General features: G+C 44.8%; 1 protein-coding gene across 2 annotated transcripts in view; it reads right to left on the bottom strand.

The window, feature by feature from the left end:
• Positions 1 to 567: 567 nt before the first annotated feature.
• FTSJ1 (FtsJ RNA 2'-O-methyltransferase 1) overlaps positions 568 to 25,107 on the bottom strand; it is a 29,397-nt gene continuing 4,857 nt past the window's right edge. Inside the window, exons 2-11 of one of the 2 annotated variants that reach the window (XM_069209537.1) lie at positions 22,262 to 22,398; positions 19,317 to 19,386; positions 19,082 to 19,184; positions 17,252 to 17,330; positions 9,722 to 9,774; positions 4,303 to 4,356; positions 4,050 to 4,152; positions 2,937 to 3,020; positions 1,677 to 1,780; positions 568 to 917 (exon numbers count right to left, since the gene is read on the bottom strand). In XM_069209537.1, the coding sequence (XP_069065638.1) occupies positions 696 to 917; positions 1,677 to 1,780; positions 2,937 to 3,020; positions 4,050 to 4,152; positions 4,303 to 4,356; positions 9,722 to 9,774; positions 17,252 to 17,330; positions 19,082 to 19,184; positions 19,317 to 19,386; positions 22,262 to 22,382 (993 nt within the window). In that variant the 5' untranslated portion in view covers positions 22,383 to 22,398 and the 3' untranslated portion in view covers positions 568 to 695. The remainder of the gene's footprint in view (positions 918 to 1,676; positions 1,781 to 2,936; positions 3,021 to 4,049; positions 4,153 to 4,302; positions 4,357 to 9,721; positions 9,775 to 17,251; positions 17,331 to 19,081; positions 19,185 to 19,316; positions 19,387 to 22,261; positions 22,399 to 25,107) is intronic. The other variant, XM_069209538.1, reaches the window with a different exon arrangement.

The following is a 25,107-nucleotide window of genomic DNA, read 5'->3' as shown; positions in this document are numbered from 1 at the left end:
CATACAGAGCCAACTTCCTACACAAATGAAGCACATTTTTGTGGTATTTATGAAGTGTGTTGGAAACTAATACTTTAATATGCTCAAAACAAATCATTACACTAGGGGCCTGATTACGACCTTGGTAGATGGGATACTCAGTCACAAACGAGACAGATATCCAGTCCGCTGTGTTACAATCCCCATAGGATATAATGAGATCGTAATACGGCGGACAGGATAACCGTCACGTTTGTGACATAGTTACCCCATCCAACAAACTGTAAATCAAGCCCTATATCTAAACAGTGGTGACTGCCACTAAAACTAGCACACCCACATTTTGCTGAAGACTTGCTGCACACAGAAGTGAAGTAACAGAGAGGGAAGTGGTTTCTCTTCTAGCAAAAAGGTCAGCAACAGGCACAACAAGAAGCTGTGTTGAAACAAAGGTACTTCTGAAATGAGGAAAGGTGTGGAAACATGATTTTTTGTGTTGCTACAGGACATTGCACGGTTTTCGGCAAAATGCTTTTGTCCCGCAATTCTTGTCTCAAGCTTAAGAAAAACTTCATTAAACACATCCACTGATTTAAAAAAAAGTAAACTGTGTTGTAATTATTTATTTACAGACATTAAAAGCTGAATTAAAATGTGCACAAACTATAAAAAATAAAACCAACATCTATGTACAACAACACTGAACGCAGCTCCCTCTAAGGGGCAACAGTGAGAGCCTCAATTCCTGCCTGCACATGGGTCTCTAGACTAGCTGCCTCAGAGGTGGGCATGGGCAGCTTGGTGCTGGTCTCCGACAGCGTAGGTCCTTTCTCCCTGGCCAACAGGTTGTTCTTCTTCAAGAAGCAGGCCTCTTGGTAGGGTGGGCAGATGGGAGGCTGCGTCGGAGGTACATAGGTGTACTCTTTGCCGGGCTCCAACTATGGAACAGGAATGGGAGAAGCACGGTTTTAGTTTGGCATTGAGAATTTTAAAACCCCAACATTAAGACAGGGTCTTATGACCTTTCTCACACCAACATCAAAAACAAGGCATGTAATTTCAGTGTCCTCAAAACCTCTGTCTTGTGTGCCACATTTCTTAGATCTATTTGTGATGCAAATAGCACATGCTTTTCCCGGAAGAGGGGACAGTAACCAATTCAGAATACAGATGTCCCAATTCAAACATTATTCCAGAGAGTGCTGCAGCAAAAACAAAATAAAGATACCCTCAACATTGTTTCCAATCTCTAGTCGCCTTGGAAGCACTCACTGTTAAGTACATTGCAAGCAGACAACTTTAAAGGGACTCAGAAGCATATCTGTATTCACCATGGGCCCCATCACTTTTTTCATTAATCTTTCTTTTGTAACGTCTAGGTTTACAATTCGATTTTTCACATTTCATAACAAATGACTTGCTTAGGGCGCTGGCTTCTCTGAGGGGTTGCTATTAGTCCCTGGCATATGCCACAGTTTAGCCAATCAGAGCAGTGTGAGAGAGCCCCACTTCTTTCATAACTAGCGTATGTCCTCAGAGACACCAAGCCACTTGATTTTGCATTTAACCTGCTTTTAGAGAAGCAGAAGGAAAGACCCAAACGGGAACACTGTAAATGGAAAGTGAAGCTGGAGTGGCCATTGTGAAATGCTCAAACTCCAAAACTGAAAGCGAAGGGTTTTCCTTTGCTGTCTCACCTGAAGGGGATACGTCTGGTCTGAATCATACGCACTCAGGTCCCCGCATGCCAGAAACGGGACAATTACGCGGTTTGGACCTTCCAGCTGGTTAAAATCCACATCTAAGCACAGGAAAGGAATCAACAAGACCCCAGAATACAAAATGAACAGTTAAATCTATGGCCTCGATATAAACATGAGACATAACTGTACAAACTGATGGTGTTGGGTATTATTGAGCAACACAACAATTAGACACACCAACAACCAACCTGAAATGGCTTATCAAAGAGCGCATCTGAGGATTTGTGTAGACGTCTTCAGAAAACAGAGCGATACAACACCTAACTTTCTCTGGAGCCATAAACTCTTACCTAATTGAAAAAGTGCCGACGGTCACACCAGCCTATCACCCTGGCAAAGATTTAACGTTTCTGGCAATCCAGTCGTAAGCTGAAGTGGGATGTTGCTTCTGACCTACTCCCTGGGGATGGTACTCGAAGAGTCAGACTAAGGCAAAACATCCACCCCTGCTCTGGAACCTCACTAAAGTTTAGAATACAAACTAATTTGTCCATAGCCGTGCCAGACGTTTCCATTCAAAGTTCACCAGTGTACAGGCTCAGAAATGGGTAAGAAAGCTGTTCATTTCTGGTCTTGTTTGAACTCTCAAGAAACAGAAAGACTGAGTTAATCGTGAGAGGTGAACTGCAAGACTGCCACTGGGAACAGGGACTGCTCTTGTGAAAGTAAAGGAGGAAGATCTCTGGATTAGAGCAGGTGTTCATTTATGGAACATTCAACAGCTCCTTGCATAGAAGAACATCAATGTGGATCACCACCTTAAGGGAAAAAGGTCTCTTTCAGTCCCCACGCAACATGAAGTATGTCTGCCCCGCAGGCACTCGAGAGAGTGCCTTTGGCTGTTCCTGTTGAAGACTATGTCTAGAAAGTCAAAGGGTGGTGTGAGGCCATTCAGAATTCATTACTTGTTCAACAGACAAAGCTATGGCCTTACGGCAGGACATCCGGACTGAGCCAAGGACTGCGAAAGGGCAAAGGAAACCAAGAGTGAGGAAATGTACCCCTCACTACCAAAAAAAAGAATCTCAGATCCTTTGAATTTATGCATTTAACACTGCTGATACCTGTAAGTAACTTTCTCAACAAGGGCAACCTCAGGTTAACAACAAATGGTCATTTAATTCATATATTTATAAAGTTACTATAAGCACACCAATCCTGGAGAAAAAATATCGAGTTTTTAATTGGTCTTACCATAGCAATGATCGAGAAGCGGGTTGGACATGTTCGGCACATAGCCCTCAGGAGGGGAGTAACCTCGGCACACAACAAAGGCTTCTAGCGGGGAGCGGTAGAGATAGATAGAATAAGACACAATTCAAGGGCAATTTCCCAACTATATACTTTATAATGATCCATGCACTGTTCCAAGTAAATGGCTGTAGACATAACCTACACAACCTTTGCATGCATTCCCCAACACACAAAGCACAGTTTTCACCAGAAGGAGATTAAATGTTCTCCATAAAGTGGGACACTCCCACTCAAGAGTGCCAGATGAGCATTCATAGTGGGGGTTATGCTTTCCGGCCGTACTCTCTAGTCTTGCTTTCCTTATTTGCAGGAGGTGCAACTGTGGCCCCACATCATTTCTCCAGATCCATGTTCCCTATTTCTGATCTGAGACTTTGGGAAGAGGACGCATACCTAATCAGTACATGTGTGTATTTCTGTAATACCCTCACCTGCTACTCAAGACATGCAACTGTATCACTAACTCCACTCCTTATCCTGCAGCGGCGTGGAGCCCCAATGCTTGCTAGGAAGGAAACTGCAAAGGTCTTGACAGAAAGAGAGGCTGGGTGTCAGAGAGAAACAGACAGGGAGAAAGAGAGGGATGAGAGGTCACCGCAGAGAGGCAGGGGTCACTGCAAAAGGAAGAGTGAGCTGTGAAGTGGTGGACACAAAGGGGTAAGTGAAAGGCTGTGATCTCTCTTTCCCCTTGGATGAGGAAGGAGCAGGGTAGTCTTAGATGAGTGGAATAGAAAGGTAAATGATGAGAGGCCTGGCACGGGCACCTGAAAACAAATAATGTATCACAGAGTAGCTGTGGAAAACCGGAAGAGTATGGTTGTGGACTGAGGTAAATGAGAGTTGGGTGTAGGAGGGTGGAAGGTGGGGTGATAGAGAATGCGAGCGTGGGGTGAAGGTTTCAGGGTGGAAAGATTGGTGCAGAGCGTGCAACAATCAGCGATTAAAGGGCAGTGTCAGGCTCAATAGCTAATACTTATTTGCTATTTTGATCTTGCACCATTTCTTCCAAACTGCTTCATTTGCTCTGGCTGCAAGCACTATATAAACACTAACCAATGCTGGAGTTGCGGCTGCTGCGGGGTTTAGCGCATGTAACCTCCCTGAAGAAAATTTGTAACTGTGAGTAGAGCAAAGTCACATCCTTTCCACGGAAGATCTGAAAAAAAGAGGAAAAAAAGGAATAGAACAATGATGGAGAAAAGGGACAGATAGTTAGATTTGCACCTAGAGATCCACAGAGGGGAAAGGCTGATATGTAAGTCGAAAACATTTGAGTGAGGAGGTGCTAAACCCACCATGGACTCACCTTGGCCACAAAGGTGCCCCCGCTCTTCAGCACGTGAGTAGTAATGTTCAGGGCCTACATGGGAGAGTAAGAAAACTGATTAAATCAAAGATTATTCCAAACTAAATCCAAACAGAGGCCTGGCCTGAGCTTTGTGGTAGGATCTGTGTTTAGTCTCTTACTGTTTTTCAAAGTCTAACACTTGTGTTGTATCTCACTAGTCTGCATGCTTACATTATGTCCTCTTTAGAAAATGACAAATATCCTTTGCCTACTCTCCTTAACTGTAGTTTGTGGATAGTATGCAAGAAATCTAAGCACTAAACTTCGGATATATTCAGTGAGGGAGTGGAGGAGGTTTCAGAAAGAAGAGGACATTGCTCATGGATCCCAAAACTTCAAACACACTGTTTTCAAGAGACCCTAAACAGAGTTCCCAATGAAAATGCTCCGTCAATAAAGATTTCTAACTCTTGGGGGCACTACTAAAATCCATGATGAAGTTCAAAGGTAAACAATAACAGAAACATTTTGTCAAACAGGGAGATACATTTTTGTGATTGTTGATCAACATTATAAGCTATGGGAAATCGTCTTTTCAGATTTCATCCATGGATTGTTTCAATATTTGTGGATCTGCATAGCAGCTGGCTTGTTGGAACTGCTCCACATTAAAGATGCCTTTCCCTAATAAACTAAAACCATGTTGGCTAACTGGCAAATGTTACTTCTTTGTAAGTCAGCAGCAAGTGCACACAAACAATGCAGACTGCCTAAAAACCAAATAACCATTGTGAACAAGTATTGAAGCTTTTGACTTTCCACATTGGGAACAAACCTGATATGAGGGGCTTGGAGACTGCTATGTCACACTTCAGATTAGGCTTGTCTACCCAAAATTATACTCGTCCTATTTTTATAGTTGAAACGCTAAATGTAACACTATATACATTAGCGGTCCTAGTACCTTGTAAAAGTAAGGCTACAATGCCTAATGTTCCCAGTCATGACATGAAGGTTTACACTCTTCCATGTTAAGTGATAACAAGCGATAAAGTTCTATGTTGCATGTGAAGTTGCTCTCTCTAAGCACTTGCTGTGGCAAAAGTGTACTTCTTCATAATTATGGTTGATGCTCGGTAGAAGAGTAATTCTCTAGGAAAAATAAAAACCAATTATAAAGATGATGCTGGGATGGGGATGTTGATCAGTATTTCCTGAGCCCTACCATTTGCTTGATGGCAGGGGGAAGGAGGGAATGGTAGGACTACAGTGTCTGTTGTGCTAGGTGAGGAAGTTTCTAGCTCAGATCTTCCTTTTTGCCTATCTCAGATTACTTCTTCATAGAGGCTAATGACAACACAGTGCAGAAACCTCACACTTCATTGTACCTGTGTTGTGGATGCTCCAGATGGAGACAACCCTATTGCTATCTGAGATGGAACCATCACGCTGCAAGAAGGCTGTGTAGGATACTTGGACACTTGAAAGAAGAACCACTCAAAACAAGTTCTAAAGTTTGAGACACTGGATCCACATCCTCTGTCTACAAACTGAATAAAAGTTGGATCCAAATCACCCCATGTTGTTCAAGGTCCACGTCCTTCATGAACAAGGGAGTGCTGTGCAGAGTGCTTGAAAGGCTGCTGCCTGAGCTGGCAGTCAATCTCCTGTGTGAGCTGACAGGCAGTCTTTTAGAAGTGAGGGAAGGAACATTACTAGAGATCTACAGTTTGTGCTGGAGGAGATAAGGTTCTACCCAGTGCCTAGACATCTGCCTGCTTAGACAAGGAAGGAGTTTGGCTGTCCGTGCTGGAGGGGAAACAATCCTGGAGGAGAAGCCCAGCGGGTTCAAGGGACTGAAGGTTACCAAGAGGAAGTGAACTAACAGAGCAAATCCGGGAGCAGCTGGTTATCCAGATGGTCTCGCAGTTTCTCCAACAGGGCTCCTTTGAGAGTGCATTGTGTGATCAGGCTGTAACTGCCTCCATCATCCTCATCAGGTGTAAAACTGCTTGCTTTGGGCTTTTATTGGATGCAATTGGCTGTGTAAGGCCGATCGGGGCTATAGCTGCATGCAGTTGGCTGTTCTGGGGTGCAGCTGCCTGCAGTAACCCAGACAGGGCTACATATGGCATGGTGACTGCACTGGCCAATTAGGCCTATGACTGCTCGGGTGACTGACAGCTTTGCCTAGGCCTGTACCCAATTTACACAAATAGCTCCGCTGGACCGAACTCACATCTTGTAGCTAGATGTAGCTGCAACTGGGCCTGGACATAAGCACCCAGGCCACTGCTCACCACTGAATGAGCTGGATGGCAAAATCCAGGGAGATGTGGGATACACTTGGCATTCTCTGCAGCTCCTGAAACCATCTTTGTTCATCGTGACCCTCTACCTGTGGGAGTACGGCGAGACTGCTGGGCCCGCTCTGGAGAATCACAAGAGACTTAACACATCACCCAATACGCCACACAGGTAAGAATCTTCAGAAATGTACACCGATAGTGCAGCTGACTTCTGAGGTAATTAACCCTGCGTCTGAGCAAGATTCCTGCTACTACCCCAACTAGTGGGAGGGAAAGCTACCAAGGGGTCACAGAGGAGGATGTCCACAAAGGAAACCAACAGGTGGGGCGCCACAAGGCAGAATCGTAACCAGGATCACTGCCCTGTATACAAGATTTAACTTTGTAGTATTTAGTACTGTTGTGTGAATAAAAAGTACTCTTATTAAAAGACAAACAATTGGCAACACTCTGATGTTATTGTGTCTGGTTGTTGATTTCTGAGCTTGTGCCCCTCACACTACTTCCCTGAGAAATCTGTGACTGTGCAACCTTGCTACCCTAAGAGTCAAGTGTGGAAAAAGTTTTACTTCGCCCATTTGCCACAGCCATATTAGGCTGGACATCACTGGCAAATGATCACATTTGGGGAAGAGGAGCCACCACATCTGCCCTGTGGGTCCGATACACGGATGTGACACAAGGATTGTGATTTTAGGTGTTTCAGAAGCAGTGCTTAATTTGTAAATAAAAAGGTCTCGGTGGTCAAAGCTCTCTTCTTAAACACGTGGCTACTGCAATTAAAAGTGCGCGCACATAATACTGAGGCAGCGTAATCCTGAAGCCACTTCAGGCCTCTTCAAACCATTTACAGTCACTCCCTGCCCCTTCAGCTCACTCTTGCAGCTTCCTCCTTTTCCCTTTTCTGACGCTTTTTAGTTTTTCTTTTCCTCTGTCTTTCCCACGTGTCTTTTGCTCGCAGTAAATGCTTGAGACAGAAAACTAAGCGCCGGCCTTCAGAAATAAGTGCTGGTGCTCCGCACCGGAAACAACAAGCACAAATTAAGCACTGTTCAGAAGTGACTTCTATAATGTATATGCCTACCTTTGAGAATACCAGTTTAGTCTGTTTACTCGAGGGAAAGGAAGCCATAATCCTGGCCCATTATTTCAGGCACAGGAATTTGGAAAGTGGAGAAAGCGGTGTCAAGAAGGTGAGAGTTTTTACACTCATGATATAAAGGCCAAAGGTAGTTGCTCTTGGAATGAGTGCTACTGAAACTGAAAAGACATGAGACAATTATTTGGGAAGATTTCCGCTTGCTGGTTGAAGGAATGAGGCATGAGATCCCTGCTTCAGTTGGGCTCTCTGCTGCTGAAGGTTTATCCCCCCCCAAACAAAAGGAAAAAGAAAACCAGCAAGACAGTAACTGGAGTTTAAATGAGGTCTTGACTAGAAGTGGGCAAAAGTTTTTTTCCCCCTCAATTTAACACATGACCTGATGTCCATGTAACATTCTCCGTAAATTTGGAAAGTTTTGGAACATCAAGTAAATAGTTACAGAATCGTCGATTAGTTTTGGAACATTTTGACAGTTAGTTACAATGGCTGCTTTAAAAAAAAAATAAACACATATTATGGGTGCAGCTCTCCTTTAAAGAGCATCATTTTCCCAAAAGCTACTCTTTTTTTGTAAGTGTTCACTTGGCGAAGAGGGAATGACTTTGATTAGAGTATTACTTTGGCTCAGTGCCTAAAGCTAGTGTTCTGCTGACATCCAGTGGCCATTTTCTGCAATTACACCCAGCATTCATTTATTTACATTTTTAATTCGGAAGACTTTATTGCCTGCGATGAGAAAAAAAATCCACAAATTCCCTTTTCAAGGTGGCTTTTAAATCTTGTACTTATCTTATCCCACTTGCTCTGCTTTTAAAGACGGAGGTCAAACGTCAGGCACTATCTTCCGAGAGCACTTGTTTACTTTTCTTTCTCTGACTTCAACGTGAGAGGATTTATGTGACAATCTTATTGGATGCTAGGAGTAGCAAAAAGGTTTTTCTAGCACATGCTACATTTATATGAACTGTGTAAGTATTTCAGAATATATCAGAATTAGGAACACAAATGAAGCACATTTTTTGTTTATTTCTTAAGTGTGTTAGAAACAAATACTTTAATATGCTCAAAACAAATCATTACACTAGATGTTGCAATTTCCACACATTTTCGTTTGTGCACTGAATGGTTTCATTAGTAAAACTGTATGTTTGTGCAAATGTAATGGTCATTGCCATTGAAAATGTGTTGCCTGCATACTCTGCTCTATGCCACTCTATTCTACTCTGCTTGCTTACTTATGCCACTCTACTCCTAACCACTGCTCTCTACGCCACTCTACTCAAATCCCCTCTGATACCACTCTGCACCGCTCCATTCTATGCTACTCTGCACCACTGCACTCTATGCCACTCAACTCCACTCTACGCCACTGCACTCTACTCTGCATCACTCAACTCTACGCCACTCCACTATGCACCACTCTATGCCACTCAAATCCACTCTGTCATTCCACGACAATCCACACGACTCTATGCCACTAACCTTTAGCCATGCTGAACAGCAGCCACACTGGTGTACAACGTGGTTAAAACACATTGGCAAAGCCAATAGCTCTTGCATAGGCAAGACCTATTGGCTTTGCCACTGCTTTTTTTTTTTGTTAATTAATCACGGGATCCCTAATTGAGATTTACTGACGATTGTGCAACATTAATCATTTAAATTGTTTTTAATACCTTACTTAGTTTGAAATTCGAACTTTTTTATTAGCATGTTGCTGCACGTCCACATGCACTTTCCTCCAAGGAAGGTCATGCTGCCAGTGACAAGGAGTAAGCTCAGGATTCCTCACATAAACCACCATTTTCTTTTAGAAACTGGATTGTTTTTGGCTGTATGGGAGCTCAAACCACAATAATAGTCTCTTGTCAATAGTTTAATAAATTAGTTTCCAAAGTCACATTTAATATAATTATGAAACTACTACGCTACTTAAGATTTAAAGACACACATATATATATATATATATATATTTTTTTTTTAGATGGACTCAGAAACGTGCTTCTTTTCAGTAACTTCAACTTACCGCCAGCAGAAGTTGTGCCTGGATGTATTCATCAATGTCATGAAGTCCAGTCACTAAAAGAGAAGTAGGAAGAACATGATTACCATGGGACTGCCACACAAACACAGACCCATACAAAAGAAAAAAAAACAGAATAAGAGATCGGTCTTCATTTAGAGGCACCCAGTCAAGAAAAACAAAAACAATTTAGGGTTGTGGTCATTCAAGAACCCTAGTAATGCTTGGACACCAAAATCCATAGCAGTATAGGCCACACTTTTCTCTTTTTGACAAACCAAAGCTGTTCCACTCCATACATGGCAGGTTATTCCTACAACACCAAAGTCTCACACACCCTGCTCCAGCAGAAAGCTGGTGGAGCAATAAAACAAATGTGATCCAGCTGCTGGACTGTGAACAAGGACGCAGAATGATAGTGCAATGTGATGTATGAAGGTTCTCCACACAGTCATATCCAGGTGTGCTTTGAGAGCCGCACAGTCATATCCAGAGGTGTGCTTGGAGAGCCGCACAGTCGTATCCAGAGGTGTGCTTGGAGAGCCGCACAGTCGTATCCAGAGGTGTGCTTGGAGAGCCACACAGTCGTATCCAGAGGTGTGCTTGGAGAGCCACACAGTCGTATCCAGAGGTGTGCTTGGAGAGCCACACAGTCGTATCCAGAGGTGTGCTTGGAGAGCCATACAGTCATATCCAGAGGTGTGCTTGGAGAGCCACACAGTCATATCCAGAGGTGTGCTTGGAGAGCCACACAGTCATATCCAGAGGTGTGCTTGGAGAGCCACACAGTCGTATCCAGTCATATCCAGAGGTGTGCTTGGAGAGCCGCACAGTCGTATCCAGAGGTGTGCTTGGAGAGCCGCACAGTCGTATCCAGAGGTGTGCTTGGAGAGCCGCACAGTCGTATCCAGAGGTGTGCTTGGAGAGCCACACAGTCGTATCCAGGGGTGTGCTTGGAGAGCCACACAGTCGTATCCAGGGGTGTGCTTGGAGAGCCACACAGTCGTATCCAGAGGTGTGCTTGGAGAGCCACACAGTCGTATCCAGAGGTGTGCTTGGAGAGCCACACAGTCGTATCCAGAGGTGTGCTTGGAGAGCCACACAGTCATATCTAGGTGTGTTTGGAGAGCAAGTGCATGTCTATAAGCCAGACTATAGCTCCTAAAGGGTCTGACTACCCAATTAAAATTAAAGGGCCCTATCCACAACCAGATTGTACAAATCCTCCTCATGACAGATCCTGAGCCTCTTGAATCTTGTGTAGAGAAATCTCTTTTTACCACGATTTTGATTTCCAACTAAACCCGGGGATTAGTCATTTAAGAAAGCTAAATTCAAAAGGAGAGCAGCTTTCAAGATGTACATATGAAGGAAAGGGTTTACCAACAATCCTTCCTTGTGAGAAGTGACTACTTAGCACTAAGAACTATAAGTAACAAGTGCCACACACTTGGGAACCAAACTAGCGAGGCAGCGCTGGTGCAAAGCAAGAGGACATATTTGCAGGAACCTTCTTCCTTTTAATTGTCAAGGCTAATTCATCAGTTCATTTAAGAAGTAAAGATGCACAGGAAACCCCTTGTAAGCGTCAGCAAAGTCTACAAAAGGCGGATCATCAGCTCAGTTCTGTGCAGTCGATGTACTGTGACAATATACCTGTGATCCAGCTGATGCAAATGTCCTGTTTGGTTGAATGTGAATGCGGGAGGACCCCTGGGACCTCATCAGGAAAGCAACAGGAATCTAACTGGCACAGTGGAAGCTACACACAGGCAGCCTTGGGGATTGGAGTAGAAAATCTGACCACCCTGCTGCAAGAGCAGGCCAGCTCTGAATGGGAGAGGAAGGGGTATCTGAATGCTGAGTCTTAACTGACTTCGTGAACCGGTCTGGGGGTGTTTTTATAATCAGTAGTGCTGGATCATGCCACAGTACTTTTGGCTGAAGTGGGATGGATGGAAATATGTGCAGCACACCCAGAGACCAGTAAAATCTGAAGGAATCCCCAAGGGAAATATTCAGAGGGAAAATAGTGACATAAAATTGAAGACACTTCTTGTTCTGGGATGTCATGGAGAGACACAATAACGGAAACCCCAATTTGAAACAGGTCACCCCAGTCACTTCAGACTCGTGGTTTTCACTGAGAGGCAACTGAGAGCATCTGGCCTCACGCATAAGGAGTCTCCTAGGTGAACCACTACTGCAAGGTTTACCCCCGTTGCTGCACCCACTTCCACAGGCAAATCACTTTCCATCATAGGGCTCACGATGAGACACAGCCCAGTCTTTTGATATAATGGATAGTGGTAGTATTGTTCATTAGGATTCGGCCCAAACCTCCGCCCCCGGGATTGAAGGGAGAAAAGTCATCAAGGCAAGATGGTGTGCCCGCAGCTCCAGCACATGTTGTGCAGACCGCAAATCAAGCACATTTTGGGAAGCCATGAAAACTTGGCCGTACGATTGTACGACAGAACACAGACTTTAAAAACAACTACTGCCTTAACAACGAGGTCGGAACACCGACCTCGTTCTTACTACTAATGATTTTACCATGAATGCCTTAACAACGATATTTCATTGTAAAGGCATTCCTGGTAAAAACATTACTAATAGGCACCATTCATCCTACATCCCTCACCCCACCCCCCCAACCCCACCCCAAAACCTAAAACCCCCTAACCTCCACCCCAAAACCAAAAACGTCCCGCCCCCCCAACCCCACCCCAAAACCTAAAACCCCCTGACCCCCACCCCCTCCCCAAAACCAAAAACGCCCCATCCCCCCCAATCCCACCCCAAAACCTAAAACCCCCTGACCCCCACCCCAAAAACGCCCCACCCCCCAACCCCACCCCAAAACCTAAAACCCCCTGATCCCCCACCCCAAAACCAAAAACGCCCCACCCCCCAACCCCACCCCAAAACCAAAAAACCCTTACCCCCCACCCCCTCCCCAAAACCAAAAACGCCCCACCCCAAAACCTAAAACCCCCTAACCCCCACCCCCTCCCCAAAACCAAAAACGCCCCACCACCCCACCCCAAAACCCCCTAACCCCCACCCCCTCCCCAAAACCAAAAACGCCCCAACCCCACCCTAAAACCCCGACCTCCACCCCCTCCCCAAAACCTAAAACCCCGACTCCCACCCCCTCCCCAAAACCAAAAACACCCCACCCCCAACCCCTCCCCAAAACCTAAAACCCCCTGACCCCCCTCCCCAAAACCAAAAACGCCCCACCCCCCCAACCAAAACCTAAAACCCCCTGACCACCCCACCCCCTCCCCAAAACCAAAAACACCCCACCCCCCAACCCCAGCCCAAAACCTAAAACCCCCTGACCACCCCACCCCAAAACCAAAAACGCCCCACCCCAAAACCTAAAACCCCCACCCCAAAACCAAAAACGCCCCACCCCCTCAACCCCACCCCAAAACCAAAAACGACCCAACCCCCACCCGAAAACCAAAAACGACCCAACCCCCCCACCCGCTCCAGAAAACCAAAAATGCCCCAACCCCACCCCAAAACCTAAAACCCCTAACCCCCACCCCCTCCCTAAAACCAAAAACGCCCCACCCCCTCCCCAAAACCTAAAACCCACCATCCCCCACCCCCTCCCCAAAACCTAAACCCACCACTTACCTTAGTCGACCCCTTGTCACCTGCGTCGTCCTCCTTCGCCAACTCCCTTCTTTGTACCTTAACCACGCCTGTTCGTTGTTCAGAACATACGTAGTTAAGGCACAAAATAACGGAGTGGTGGTTAAAAAAAGCGTTGTTGCGCTAAGTCGTAAGAAAGGATGTTTCCCTGGCCGTACACCTCTGACTTAGCTACTTCCCGCTCTTCGATCATCAATATTGCTTTGTACCATTCTGCTCTTAGGCCCTCCACTCTTTGGTGGGCTTCTTTGGCCTACTCAGCGCCAAGAACCCTTTGGGTATTTGTAGCGCTTTACAAACTACCTTAACATAACAAATGATGCTCATATTAGTATCCCAGTTGAGCGAGGGGGCATACACGACCATGCCAGCCCGAATCTGGGAGGACTAAATGGGAGGAGTCCATCTACCAGTGCAGATTCTGAAGCACCAGCTGGCAAATCTACATCTGAGTCAAGAGACTTGCTTGGTGTAACAGCCACTGTCTCCTCAGACACCACTGGAGAGCTCTCATCCACAATCTGCTATGCAGCATCAGCAGGATCCTTAAGTCAGGCATAAGAAATACCTAACAGGGATTCCAGCTCGAGTCAGACACTAGAAGTCAGCCTTTACGTGGGAGCGAGGTGATGATGGAAAATCAGAGAGCATGGGAAGACTTATCGCCCACTGGAGATGTTCCAGCACCAGCATCAGGGACTCTGCCTTTACAGAACAGTCACCCAAGGATAAGCATTGATGGATGCCTGATCACCGCAATGAAGCTGCTATGACCACTAACAGCTTTGTAAAGAAGCACGGTGCTTTTTCTCAGTCCCGATGGGAGTGTTGGGACCACACTCTAACCCTTGAGAACAGCTGGGGCAACTGGTGTTCATGGGCAAAAGGGGTGTTTCCCTGCCACCCTCAGGGTGAAGGCAATAACAGGGAAATAAACACAGAGCAGCTGAAAAGAAATTACTGCTCCTAGACATTGTGCTGAATCTCCTGGGTGAACTCTCGTAAACTCTGCAGATGTCCTACTGTGCAAGTGCCGACTGGGCGAGGTTTTCTTTGACCTGCAGGCACAAGCTAAAACACTAAAGCAGTGACATCACAGGACAGGGTGTGCTGAGTTAGAAAGCCATGGATCCTGTTGCTTTTAGGTTGCTTAAACAGTGGCCCTGGGAGGAGGTGGCAAAGCTCCATTCACTTCAATGGCTGAGGCAGGCCAATGACGACAAAGAGGGAGGGGGTGGAAACAATTTGTTGATCATCACAGAGGGGCAGGCTGTTGGAGGGGAGCGGGGGGGTCCTCTCCTGGCAGTGACACATCACATTATGGAGCATGACAGAGTGCTCCTTATCTCGACTGTGTAGAGGCCCAAGAGAAGGGAGAAACCAGTTGCAGACACCAATTGCCCTAGTAGACTAAGAGGTAAGTGTGCAGTTAAGCTTCTGCATCAGAGGCATCGCCACTCCCCACCACCATCCCACCCCACTTTAGCAGCGTCACAGGGGTGGCGTTCTTGTTGGGCCTCTTCTGTCTCCAGCTGGGCAGACAAAGGCTCATAATGAACTTGGGAGGGAGAGTGAGTGAAGGGAAGGATAGATGGATGGATGAAATGGTTAATGGATAGATGCATGGAGGAATGAGTGAAAGGATGGATGCAAGAAAGGAAGAGTGAAAGGGAGAGAGGGTGTATGAGTAAAAGGGAGAGTGGATGGATAGGTGAAAGGATGAATGGAGAAGTGAAAGGATGGATAGATGGATGAGAGAAAGGATGGATGAGTGGAAGCGTAAAAGAGTGGATGAACAAATGGATTGAAAACATGGATCGAAGAGCCAAAGGACGCATGTAAAGATGGATGAGTAAAACAATAGATGTGTGAGTGAAATGCAGGGTAGATGGATGTCTGGATGAAAGAATGGAAGGGGTTTATTGATAGATGGCTGAATAGATGGATGAGTGAGTGAAAGGATGGATGGATGAGTGAAAGGGTGGATAGATAGATGAGCCAAAGGGAGGATGATGGAGTGAGGGTGGATGGATGAGCGAAAGGATGGATAAAAGCGGGTGGATAAGTGAAAGGATGGATGGACTGGTTTGATGGATGGGCGTCCCTTGACCAGTGGCAGCTCTCCTTTATGGGCTCCACAGCAACACTGCACTCTCCTTGTTTTGAGGCCCATTTTTATTGTATTAAAAGTGAATTATTATTCACTCTTAGTACAATAAAAATAAAACGCAAACCAACTTCGGGCCCAGCAACAAACTGAGTCAGCTAGTGACAATGTTTGACTGCTGACACGGGTGCATGTGGGAGCCTGCACCATTCCAGGACTGTGAGGTGGTCTCTGTGACTGTGTGTGAATTAAAGTGAGGGCGAGTCAGTGAAGGAGTAAGTCAGAGGGAGTGAAAATGACTGACAGTAAAGACGCGTATGTAGGAGACTGAATGTGAGTGAGGGAGAATGACAGTTTAACCGAGTGTTAATGGGTGCAAGATACAGTAAGACTGACAACCAATCTCCCAAATTCAAAGGGAACAGGACATTTGTTTGGAAAACATATTTAACTTGCCCTGCCTTATAAACAGATCTGCAAGGCAGCGACCCAGGTTAAGCAGCGATCCTCCATCCTTCTTAGTGATGGACAGGAAGGGACGGGTGTTGTGATCACCTCCGGCTGCGAGATAAGACAGGAGTCCTTCCCACCCACTGGAAGATGATGGGAGGGGCAGCAGTCATTGGGGTTTGGAGATGGCAGAGCCCACGAAGGGGCAAGATATGCTGCTGCTGGTGATGTGAGGTTGCTGTGCCGGGAGGTGTCGGGACTGCCTTCGGTAGTTGGTTGAAGGACCAAGAACTCCAGTTCCATCTCTTAAGGAACTGGATGTACCCGACGTCGATGAATAATCCAGCGTCGGGGAATGGTGTCAAGACTCCAAATGGTGAAAGTAATGCTATGCTTCAAGGAAGCAGACCTTTCCTTCTTAGGACACTTTGTGAGTTTTCTTTTTGTGGATAATGTTCCTTGGAAGGTGATTTATCATCGGAAAAGGGATTCCACTTTAAAGTCTACAAAATGTTTGGCCTCCCTCTCCCTGAAGGCCTTCGGGTGCACGGAGGCCCAATAATCCCATCCGCATCTAGTTATATATTTTTGCAGCACCATCTGCAAGGTTTGAAGCCTAAAGTACTTTGTACAGCCATTTGACATAGTCGCTGTTAAATAGCAGAGGAATTTCTCAGTAAGGCACAAGGGAGAGTTCTTGATCAGGTGTGGAAAAACAAGAACTGACTCCAGCATGCCAAGTGCTGCCTACTATACCCAAGTGAAGTCACATCCGGAGGAGGAGATGCGGCTGAAGGCGACGGACACCTCCAGGTGTCCCTGGAGACTCACTGCTGGAGAAAGAAAATTCCAGACCAATCTGAAGCCTCAAAAGGGAAATCATAATGCGAGGCATCTGCAAGAATTTACCATCAGAAATAGGCAATAACCAATGCAAATGGTGAAATCCAATCCCGGGGGTACTGGATTTGAACAGGTGCAATTATCACATCTCTAACTGGACCGCTGAAAATAAGACTCTTAGTACTGCAGTGGAGCGAAACACCAGTCATTGGACACTAGACGTTTAAAAACATTTCTGTCTGCTGGACTCCCAACAGTCAACTTTCATTAAAGGCATGTAACAACAAAGCATGGGACATTTTAAAGGCTGAAACCTATGTCGGCTTGGATTCTGTGTGCGCTTAAGTATGACATTTATTCAAAAGATCAGCTACATGGCAAGCAAGTATGACATGAGCCTGAAAAGAGCAGATACCAGTGACTTTGGCAGGCAGTGAGACTGTTATGAAAATCGAGTTTCTCACCATCTGGGGCTCCATCACACACCACCAGGTCTGCTGCTTGTCCTTCAAAATGCCGAATGATCTCCTGTGCGGTGGACACCTGTAAGGAACCCGAGTTCAGAAATTCCAGGCAACTCCAGACATACTTTGCCATTAAACAACGGGAAGCCTCAGCCACTCAATTTAAAAGCTCCTGGAAAGGCCGGGAACCAAAATATTTAAGTAGCCCAGTTGTTACCATTAGAGGAAAAAGGTAGAGGAAAAAAAGGAACTGTCTCATATATCAATTAAAAGACCACTGGCTACAATAGTACACAACCCCTCTCCATTCAAACGTCTCCATTGGTTCTCATGTAACATCCATCTATCTCCCCAGCTTTTTCCACCAACAATAAAACAGCTCACGCTCCCATGCCACCACTGGCTTTATTCTCCTCTGTGGCTGTGTTCCAACACCTAATCTTTACTAAAACTCTGTGCCGCAACAGCAAAACTTTAACAGGCCTTACTCCTAGCTACTGTGATGTCTCGCCCAGACTTCAATCCATCAAGCCTCTGTCCCACATGACACTGGTATTCATGCTGACTCCATCCTACCTCTGTTACTGCTCTGTCTCTTCCTGTCTCCAGGGCCATTGCGTTCCCCACTTCAACTCAATTTCCTTCCTTACTCTAGCTCTGGCTCCTTTCCCTTTCACTCACTTTCCACATCTGAAACTGCCTCCTACTGACTCATACATCCCTTTCCACATACCAGTTCTGTTCCAACTTTGTGTTCTGCCACCCCACTGCCACCTTGTTACCCACCTCACTCCCACTCAAAAACATGTGCCTTACCAGTCTGACTCCCGTTGCCTTGCCCTTCTGACTCCCATGGCCTTGCCAACTCCTGCTCCATCTCCAGCCCATTCCCTCTGCCTTCCCCATCCAATTCCTGCTCTGTCCCACATCCCACTTGGTTTTCCATCCCACTTCATCCCCTTCTAGACCCCTGCTCCAATTTTCTTTCCAATTGCTGCTCCAATCCCGTTTAACCATCTCAATCTGTTCCACATCCCACTCACTCCTAACTCCTTCTCGTTCCACCTCTGACACCCACTCAGTTTGCCTCCGCTCCCAATTCAACTTTGGTTCTGTTCATCTTTCCGATTCCAGCTTTGTTCCCCCTCTTTATCCCTTCCTCATCCAAATGCATTCACTTAATTGAGCCCCAGTCTGTTCCTCCTTCTGAGTCTGGTCCATTCCTTTATCAGAGGACCACACCGTTGCTCTTTCTGAGACCCACTCCAGCTTTCCTCAACTAACTCCCCTTCTAGCTTCTGCTCTGCCTTCATGGCTACAGCACAAACCCTCACTGACTTCAGCCTCTTACTACTCCCACCTTCCCAAACTCCCGTCCCTTTCCAGCTCTATCTTCGTGGCTTCCCCCCACCCAATTCTTCTGTGCACCCTCATCACAACCCACATATTCCTCTATTCCCAACTCATCTAACTAACATCTATAAAGTGAGATTATATGTGTATTGTATGTATGTTTTCGCTTGAAATCACACTTTCTTTGAGCTAGTAATGCATAAAAATACAACTGAGTCTATTTACCCCAAAGTACTAGAGGCAGCAGTTGAACAATCCAATGTGGCACCTACTCTGAACTTCTCAAAGAAGCAGTAATGATAACAGAATATAGCAGAGTTAGATATATAATTTACAGGTGCGTGGGGAGCAGTCAAAGTCCAGGTCCAGAGACGGGCATACAGTACTATCCCAATAACAACAAACCCTGTTAGTCTAAAAGAGCATTAGACAAATGACAAAATAGCAGTGGCTAACGACAGAGTGGAACAACTGTACCTTTGTAATGTCTCCCTGGATCTGGATCACCCCTGGCAGGGGTGCCATGGCTTGTAGGTCAACGGCCACAATCTTTACCTCTGAATTCTTTCCATTGGTCCCCCTGGAACAAGAGGGCAAGGCATAAAAGTAAGCGGAAAGGAGTGGGTGGCTAATGCTCAGAGTAACACATGAATGAATTGTGAACAACAATGCACTACAACTAAGTGTTTGCTTTATGTCCTGTCCTACTTACTTGAGCTTTCGACTAAGAACTTGACTCCAGCTGCCAGGCGCCGCACACAGATCCACGGCTCTCTGCACACCTTTGAAGGAAAGGGAAAGCTCACCTTCGTGTTTCAGTAAAGGCACAACAGTCTACATCACAACTTAATAGCCTTGGATCAATTCAGCACTCATTCTCAAGCATATTTTGTGAACAACTGGATGACAAAAGCAGAATCAGCGGGGTTTATATCTCCCATCGTGACAGATGTATCTCTATGTTGCAGACTGTAAAGTCAGGCTACCAGAAGCAAAGAACGAAGCCTAACACAATCTTGAAGAAGCTGTGGGACCATGGATAGTCCAAACACAATGTCTGCATCTATTGATAACTAATGAACACGCCAATAGTCTACATGTGGAACCATGGGGTGTAGAACTGTCTGAAGAATTTTTTTTTTAAGTAACTGAAACCATGATTTGATGCTGCACTCTGCGAGTGTGAGCCAACTCACCACACTCCATGGACCACTGTAACATAGACATTTCCCATTGTCATTGGATGCTTGTCCCATCAAATCGGACTAAGTTAACTAAAATTGGCACGAAATTCACTTTGCTCCTTATTTCCCTATCTTTACCAGTGACAACAGAGCAGTCTGAAAACATTGTAATTATTATGTGCATAATAATAATGGGTAATCCAGACATCTCTCGATATGCAGTCATATCTACTTACTGTTCTTTAACTTTCCTTTTATATTGATTGTAAGAAAACAACATCTACAGAGAAAGTGATTACCCTGCCCATATTAACTTTGCGTAAGCGACTGCAATGGTCATTAAAAGCAATTGACTCTTCAAACTCCCTATACAGGCCCAAGTTATTTTCACTGGAGGTAAGTGGATAATCATCTATCGAAAGTTGTTAGTATGTTTTCTTTAGTTTATCAACTATCACCTTTATAGATTCCTCCAATTGAAAACCTCTTAGTTCAGTGGGACAAAGTACTGTGTAGTTCATAGGGTAGTTAGACTTCATTGTTTACTCCATTACGGAATAACCCAGGCTCACTCGTTTCTCTTTCCTCAAGCCCCTTTTCCCCTTTCTCGATACTCACGTCTTCTTCATTGTTTTCAAAACTATCTAGTTCTCATCTGGTCCCAAAACATATGTACTCCTCATCATGGGTTACACAGAGCTTACCTAACTAGAGAAAAAAACAGACTATGGTCCTTCTAACTACTTTCAGGTTATTTCGTTTTCCTGGGTTACAGCAGAATTTGAAGGAATGGTACATTCTGACCTTCAAATGGCAGATCTTAACTTTTTCAGCCATAGTGGTCTTCTCTTCACTACTTAAGCCTGTCACCGGATTACCACTCTGGGCGATTACTTTCTTTCTAAGCAAGAGTTCTTCTGTTCAAAGTAATTCTGGGGCATATAGATGTATTTACATATAAGGAGATCTCAGAAGCCTCCATGATCCAGTTTTCATCCTAAAATATGAGGTGGAGCCCCAGGACGCAACTCTGTAGAGATCAATAAGACCAAACTAGAATTACTTTTCTAGCAGAGAGGGCTTTATATTTTTCACATTTTTCAATCATCTTTAGGAATATGCCAGAAATCAATGTCTTCCTGTGTGTGTTGCCTGTTCACCTAATTTGCCTCACAGTTGTTAGCCCTTCTCTTGAATTGACTGTTTAGCTCATTGCGTGTTTATGGTAGAGTTGGAAACACCAAGGTTTAGAGAAATTATTTTCCAGTCTTTCATTTTCCCTTAACCTTGGCATGCCACCTCAACTCACCGATACCCAATAGGCTCCACGAACCTAACTTGGCCAAGGTTCAGTTGATAATATCCCTCATTAAAGTTCATTTTGCAGACTGTCGCTAAACGTTGCAAGGGAAATAACAGTGCTAGAATAAATAGAAGTGCTCCTCTTACGATGATCAGTATTTATACATATTAGATAACTAAATGAGACACCTTTATTTTTTAAACTTTCATGATATGGTATGCATGAAGAAACTGAGCAAACAGTATAAGACTCACCCTAAGACCGACTGTATACATTTTAACTTTCAATGGATGAAAGATCGGTATTGTAGGTGTATTAAGGGTAATCAAGGTTAGAAGAAAAGAAAATATAACAAGTATATGGCAAAGGCAGTATCAACAATATTATGAACAGGAGCATCAATCAGGGACAGAATGTGCCATTATCAAAAAGAACTCCACATTGAAAAGGAGTACTTTGGCAGAAACAAGTTCTTGGTTAAAAACCCACCAACCCAAACAGAAAATAAAAAGTCCAATGCAGTTCCACAACCCTACCAGGGAAAAGACATTTTATCACATTTCATATTGTTTGAATTTATTTTTACTGTTTCCAAACTGTACTGTAACCCTTGTCATGTTCATTTGTTGTATTATGAATTGGCCATAGGGGTGTCATTAACAAACACAAAGTTTTTTAAACTGACTAAAAGTTTTTAACTTGAGCTACCTTATGATACATGAGTGAGGGTGCAGATAAGGCTTGTGGAAAGGGTCAATAGCTGTCGAACAAAGTGGTAGATATGGTGAAAGGCGAGGATGGCAGCGAGTGAAATGAGGAAAACTAAAGCTTACAGAAGTTGTGAACTGTAGGTGCAAGGAAAGTGACTATATATTATTTATATATATATATATATATATATATATATATATATATATATATATATACACACACACATATGGGGGAGGATATTTTGGGCAATCTCCCTGTTAAGACTGACAGAACAAGGGGCTGTACCAAATGTTAAAAAACATTAAAGAGCAATTGTAGTCCTAAATGTTGTATTTTATATACATTGTATTCATTCTATACATAAGAGGATTTTTCAGTGTCACATAATACATTTTAAAAATCAATGTTTTAACTCATTACACCATAGAACTATTTTCTTTATTCAAACGACTGACTTACCCTGAAAAAGTTGAAATTCCTCATCCAACTGCAGCAGCTTGAAGGCGCTACGCGCCCGCCAGCCCTCCTCTTTGGCGAGGCGGTAGTAAATGTCTCGCTTGTCTTTAGAAGAGCGGCCCATCCTCTCTCAGCACCACCTGCAAAATTCCAGAATATCACTTATTAACAATATTCTGCGGGATATGGGACAGGGAGTACGCTATTGTTGAGTGTTTGCACTGTTTAAAACCATATCCTACATATTAAGGCACTTCCACATACTTATGAATTAACCTCAGTGAAATAGTTTCATTTCTTCTCTCTGAGCGATAATCATCAGGATGGGCAATAGATTCTTGAGGAAACAGCAGAAAGTAGACATTAAATGAGAGGAAACTAAAGATCGTTTGCAGTGTCATAGCTGTTACAAAAATTACCCAAAGTAACAAAATAGCTGCCTTCGACTGTTATGGGGAAGTATGCATCAGAGGACATCATGCGGACCAGGAATTATGCTTGTAGAACTCGTCATGTAAGAGGTGGAGTAGATGTCTATGTAGGATTGCCACCAACAGGGTCAACAACCAAACAAGCCCACCAAGTACTACTAACCATGAATACCTATATGGTGAGTCTTTCTTTACAAATACATATCTAAAGCTGCAAATAACATAGCTTCAGCTGGGATTGTAGACATGCTCAGATCTGCACCCTTGTTCCAGTTGATTACTGAAATATAACTGAAAGAAGCCATCATCATATAGGAATCACACCCCCTGCCATTGGCTATACGACAGTTTCAGCTAATGGTTGTAAGACAGCTTTAAGGTTCCCTCAGCATTACAGTCCAACGTCAGAAACATGAGGGCAATAGTGTTATTCCCACTATGATAGTAAAACCGAATGCAAGGCAAGATCTACGTTAATATACAACCTTGAACAAACATTTCCAGTTACAAAATACTGAGCCAAAAACATCAACTATAAAAAGTGCAGCTATGCACAGTAATACTGAAAAAAGACAACTGCTTAAATCAAGTCTCGAAATACCTACAAAACATTTATGTTTTAATAGTATTTAATTTGAGAGTATACAAACAGTGCTTGCAATAACAGCCACCCCCCTTCAGTCTACCCTCTGCACCAACTGCATGAACGTTGGGGTGTTGCAGTTTATCTGTCAGAGTAAGCAGGGAGGGCCACACCGTAGCATGGTAGCTGCATTATGACTATCAGGTCTAAGGCATAGAGCCTCTGGGGGCATGTCCTGCCATGAAAGTCAGAGATCAAGTAAAGAAGGATAGGGTTCCAGAGTTTGCGACAGAGTCGAGGTTTGTCCACTATATTATGGGCAATTTTCTCATGGCTCAATAAGAGCCACAATTTATGGAGCCAGAGTTAGTACGTAGGGGCGATGGGTCACCCACAGAGGCAAAGGATTGTGCGCTCTGCGGCCAAAAAGAAAAGAAAGATGGACTTGCCCACTGTGGAATGGAAGGGATAAAAGTCTTTGGCAGGTCTTCCTAGGTTGGCTAGTTCCATTTGTCAAGTTTGCAGCCCTGAATCTGAAAGATTGGCTAAAACAGAGCGTCCCAAAAGGCCTCTACAGGGAGGCAGGACCATAGGATGTGTAGGAGAGGACCATGTGAACACAACTGTGCCAGAATGTCACAGGGTATGCAGTGCTAGTGGTGTGCAGGAGCTGGGTCGGAGGTGCCAGCGGTACAGAATTTTGTATCGGATTTCCATTGCCCTGTGAAATAGTTTTGCGGTTGAATACTTCCTGCAATTGTTTAGTGTCTACTGTAAACTGTAGGTCTTTCTTCCAGTGTAGTTGGTATGGTGTTTTTTGGTGCTGTTGTCCAGGTATTGAGGAGGCTGTAAATATTGGAGATCAGATGCACTTGGGAGATGAGACCATAAAGAAAATGTTCGAAGGTGGTGAGTGATCTGGTGGTCTCTACTTTGACACTAGGATGGACAATTCAATGGTGAAACTGAGTATAGTGAAATCATTCAGTCTCCGGTATCCCATAGTCGAGCTTGAGCTCCTCGAAGGTCCAAACTTTGTGTCCCATAACGTAATTGTGGAGAATGAAGCAGCCTTTTCTCCCTCCATATGTGGAAGCCTCGTACTTACTGTCCTGGAGAGAACTCTTGGTTGTCCACAATTGGAGCACGAGGGGAAGGAAAGGAGGTAAGAGCCTGTTTAGTGCAACCGAGTCGGAGACAGTAAGGGGAACTCTAGATAAAGGTGAAAGGTACAGGAGCTGGACTATTGAGGGTTTGGGGACCACTGGACCTCACCCAATGGTATAGATGCAAAGTTCTGGTCTATAGAAAACCAAGGTTTATCAGTTTTCTCTTTAAGCCATTCGATCATTTAACATAGCTGGGAAGCTTTGTAGGAACAGAGCAAGTGTGGTACCCCCAGATCCCCCTCACTGGGATGTCTGGAAGGCTAAGCAAGAACGTCCCTCATCCCCCCACGCCGCTCCCCTCCAACCCCCAAACAAGAACATGGCCTGGAAGAGTTATAAGAAGTGGGGGAAAGTGTCATCTTGAGGGCTGTGATGCATCCCATTGAGGAGAGCGATGAGTCCTTCAAGCGAGTAAGGATACCTTGGTGTCATGTAGGAGGAATTCAATGTTGAGGGAGGCGCAAGGCAAGTAGAGAGAGTTGGTATCAGACAGATCTCCAAAAATCTTATGAAGGTGGTTATCCAGCGAAAAGGCATTGCACTGGTAAGGGTCTCTGCTATGGTACAACCCCCCCCCCCCCCCCCCCCCCCAACAACCAGGCCACCCCCCCCCCCCCCCCCCCAACAACCAGGCCATGCCTTCAAATTTCATATTGATCCAAAGAT

The sequence above is a fragment of the Pleurodeles waltl genome, chromosome 10 (genome assembly GCF_031143425.1).
Source record: "Pleurodeles waltl isolate 20211129_DDA chromosome 10, aPleWal1.hap1.20221129, whole genome shotgun sequence".
Lineage (NCBI taxonomy): Eukaryota > Metazoa > Chordata > Amphibia > Caudata > Salamandridae > Pleurodeles > Pleurodeles waltl.
This window is presented reverse-complemented; position numbering and strand designations above follow the sequence as displayed.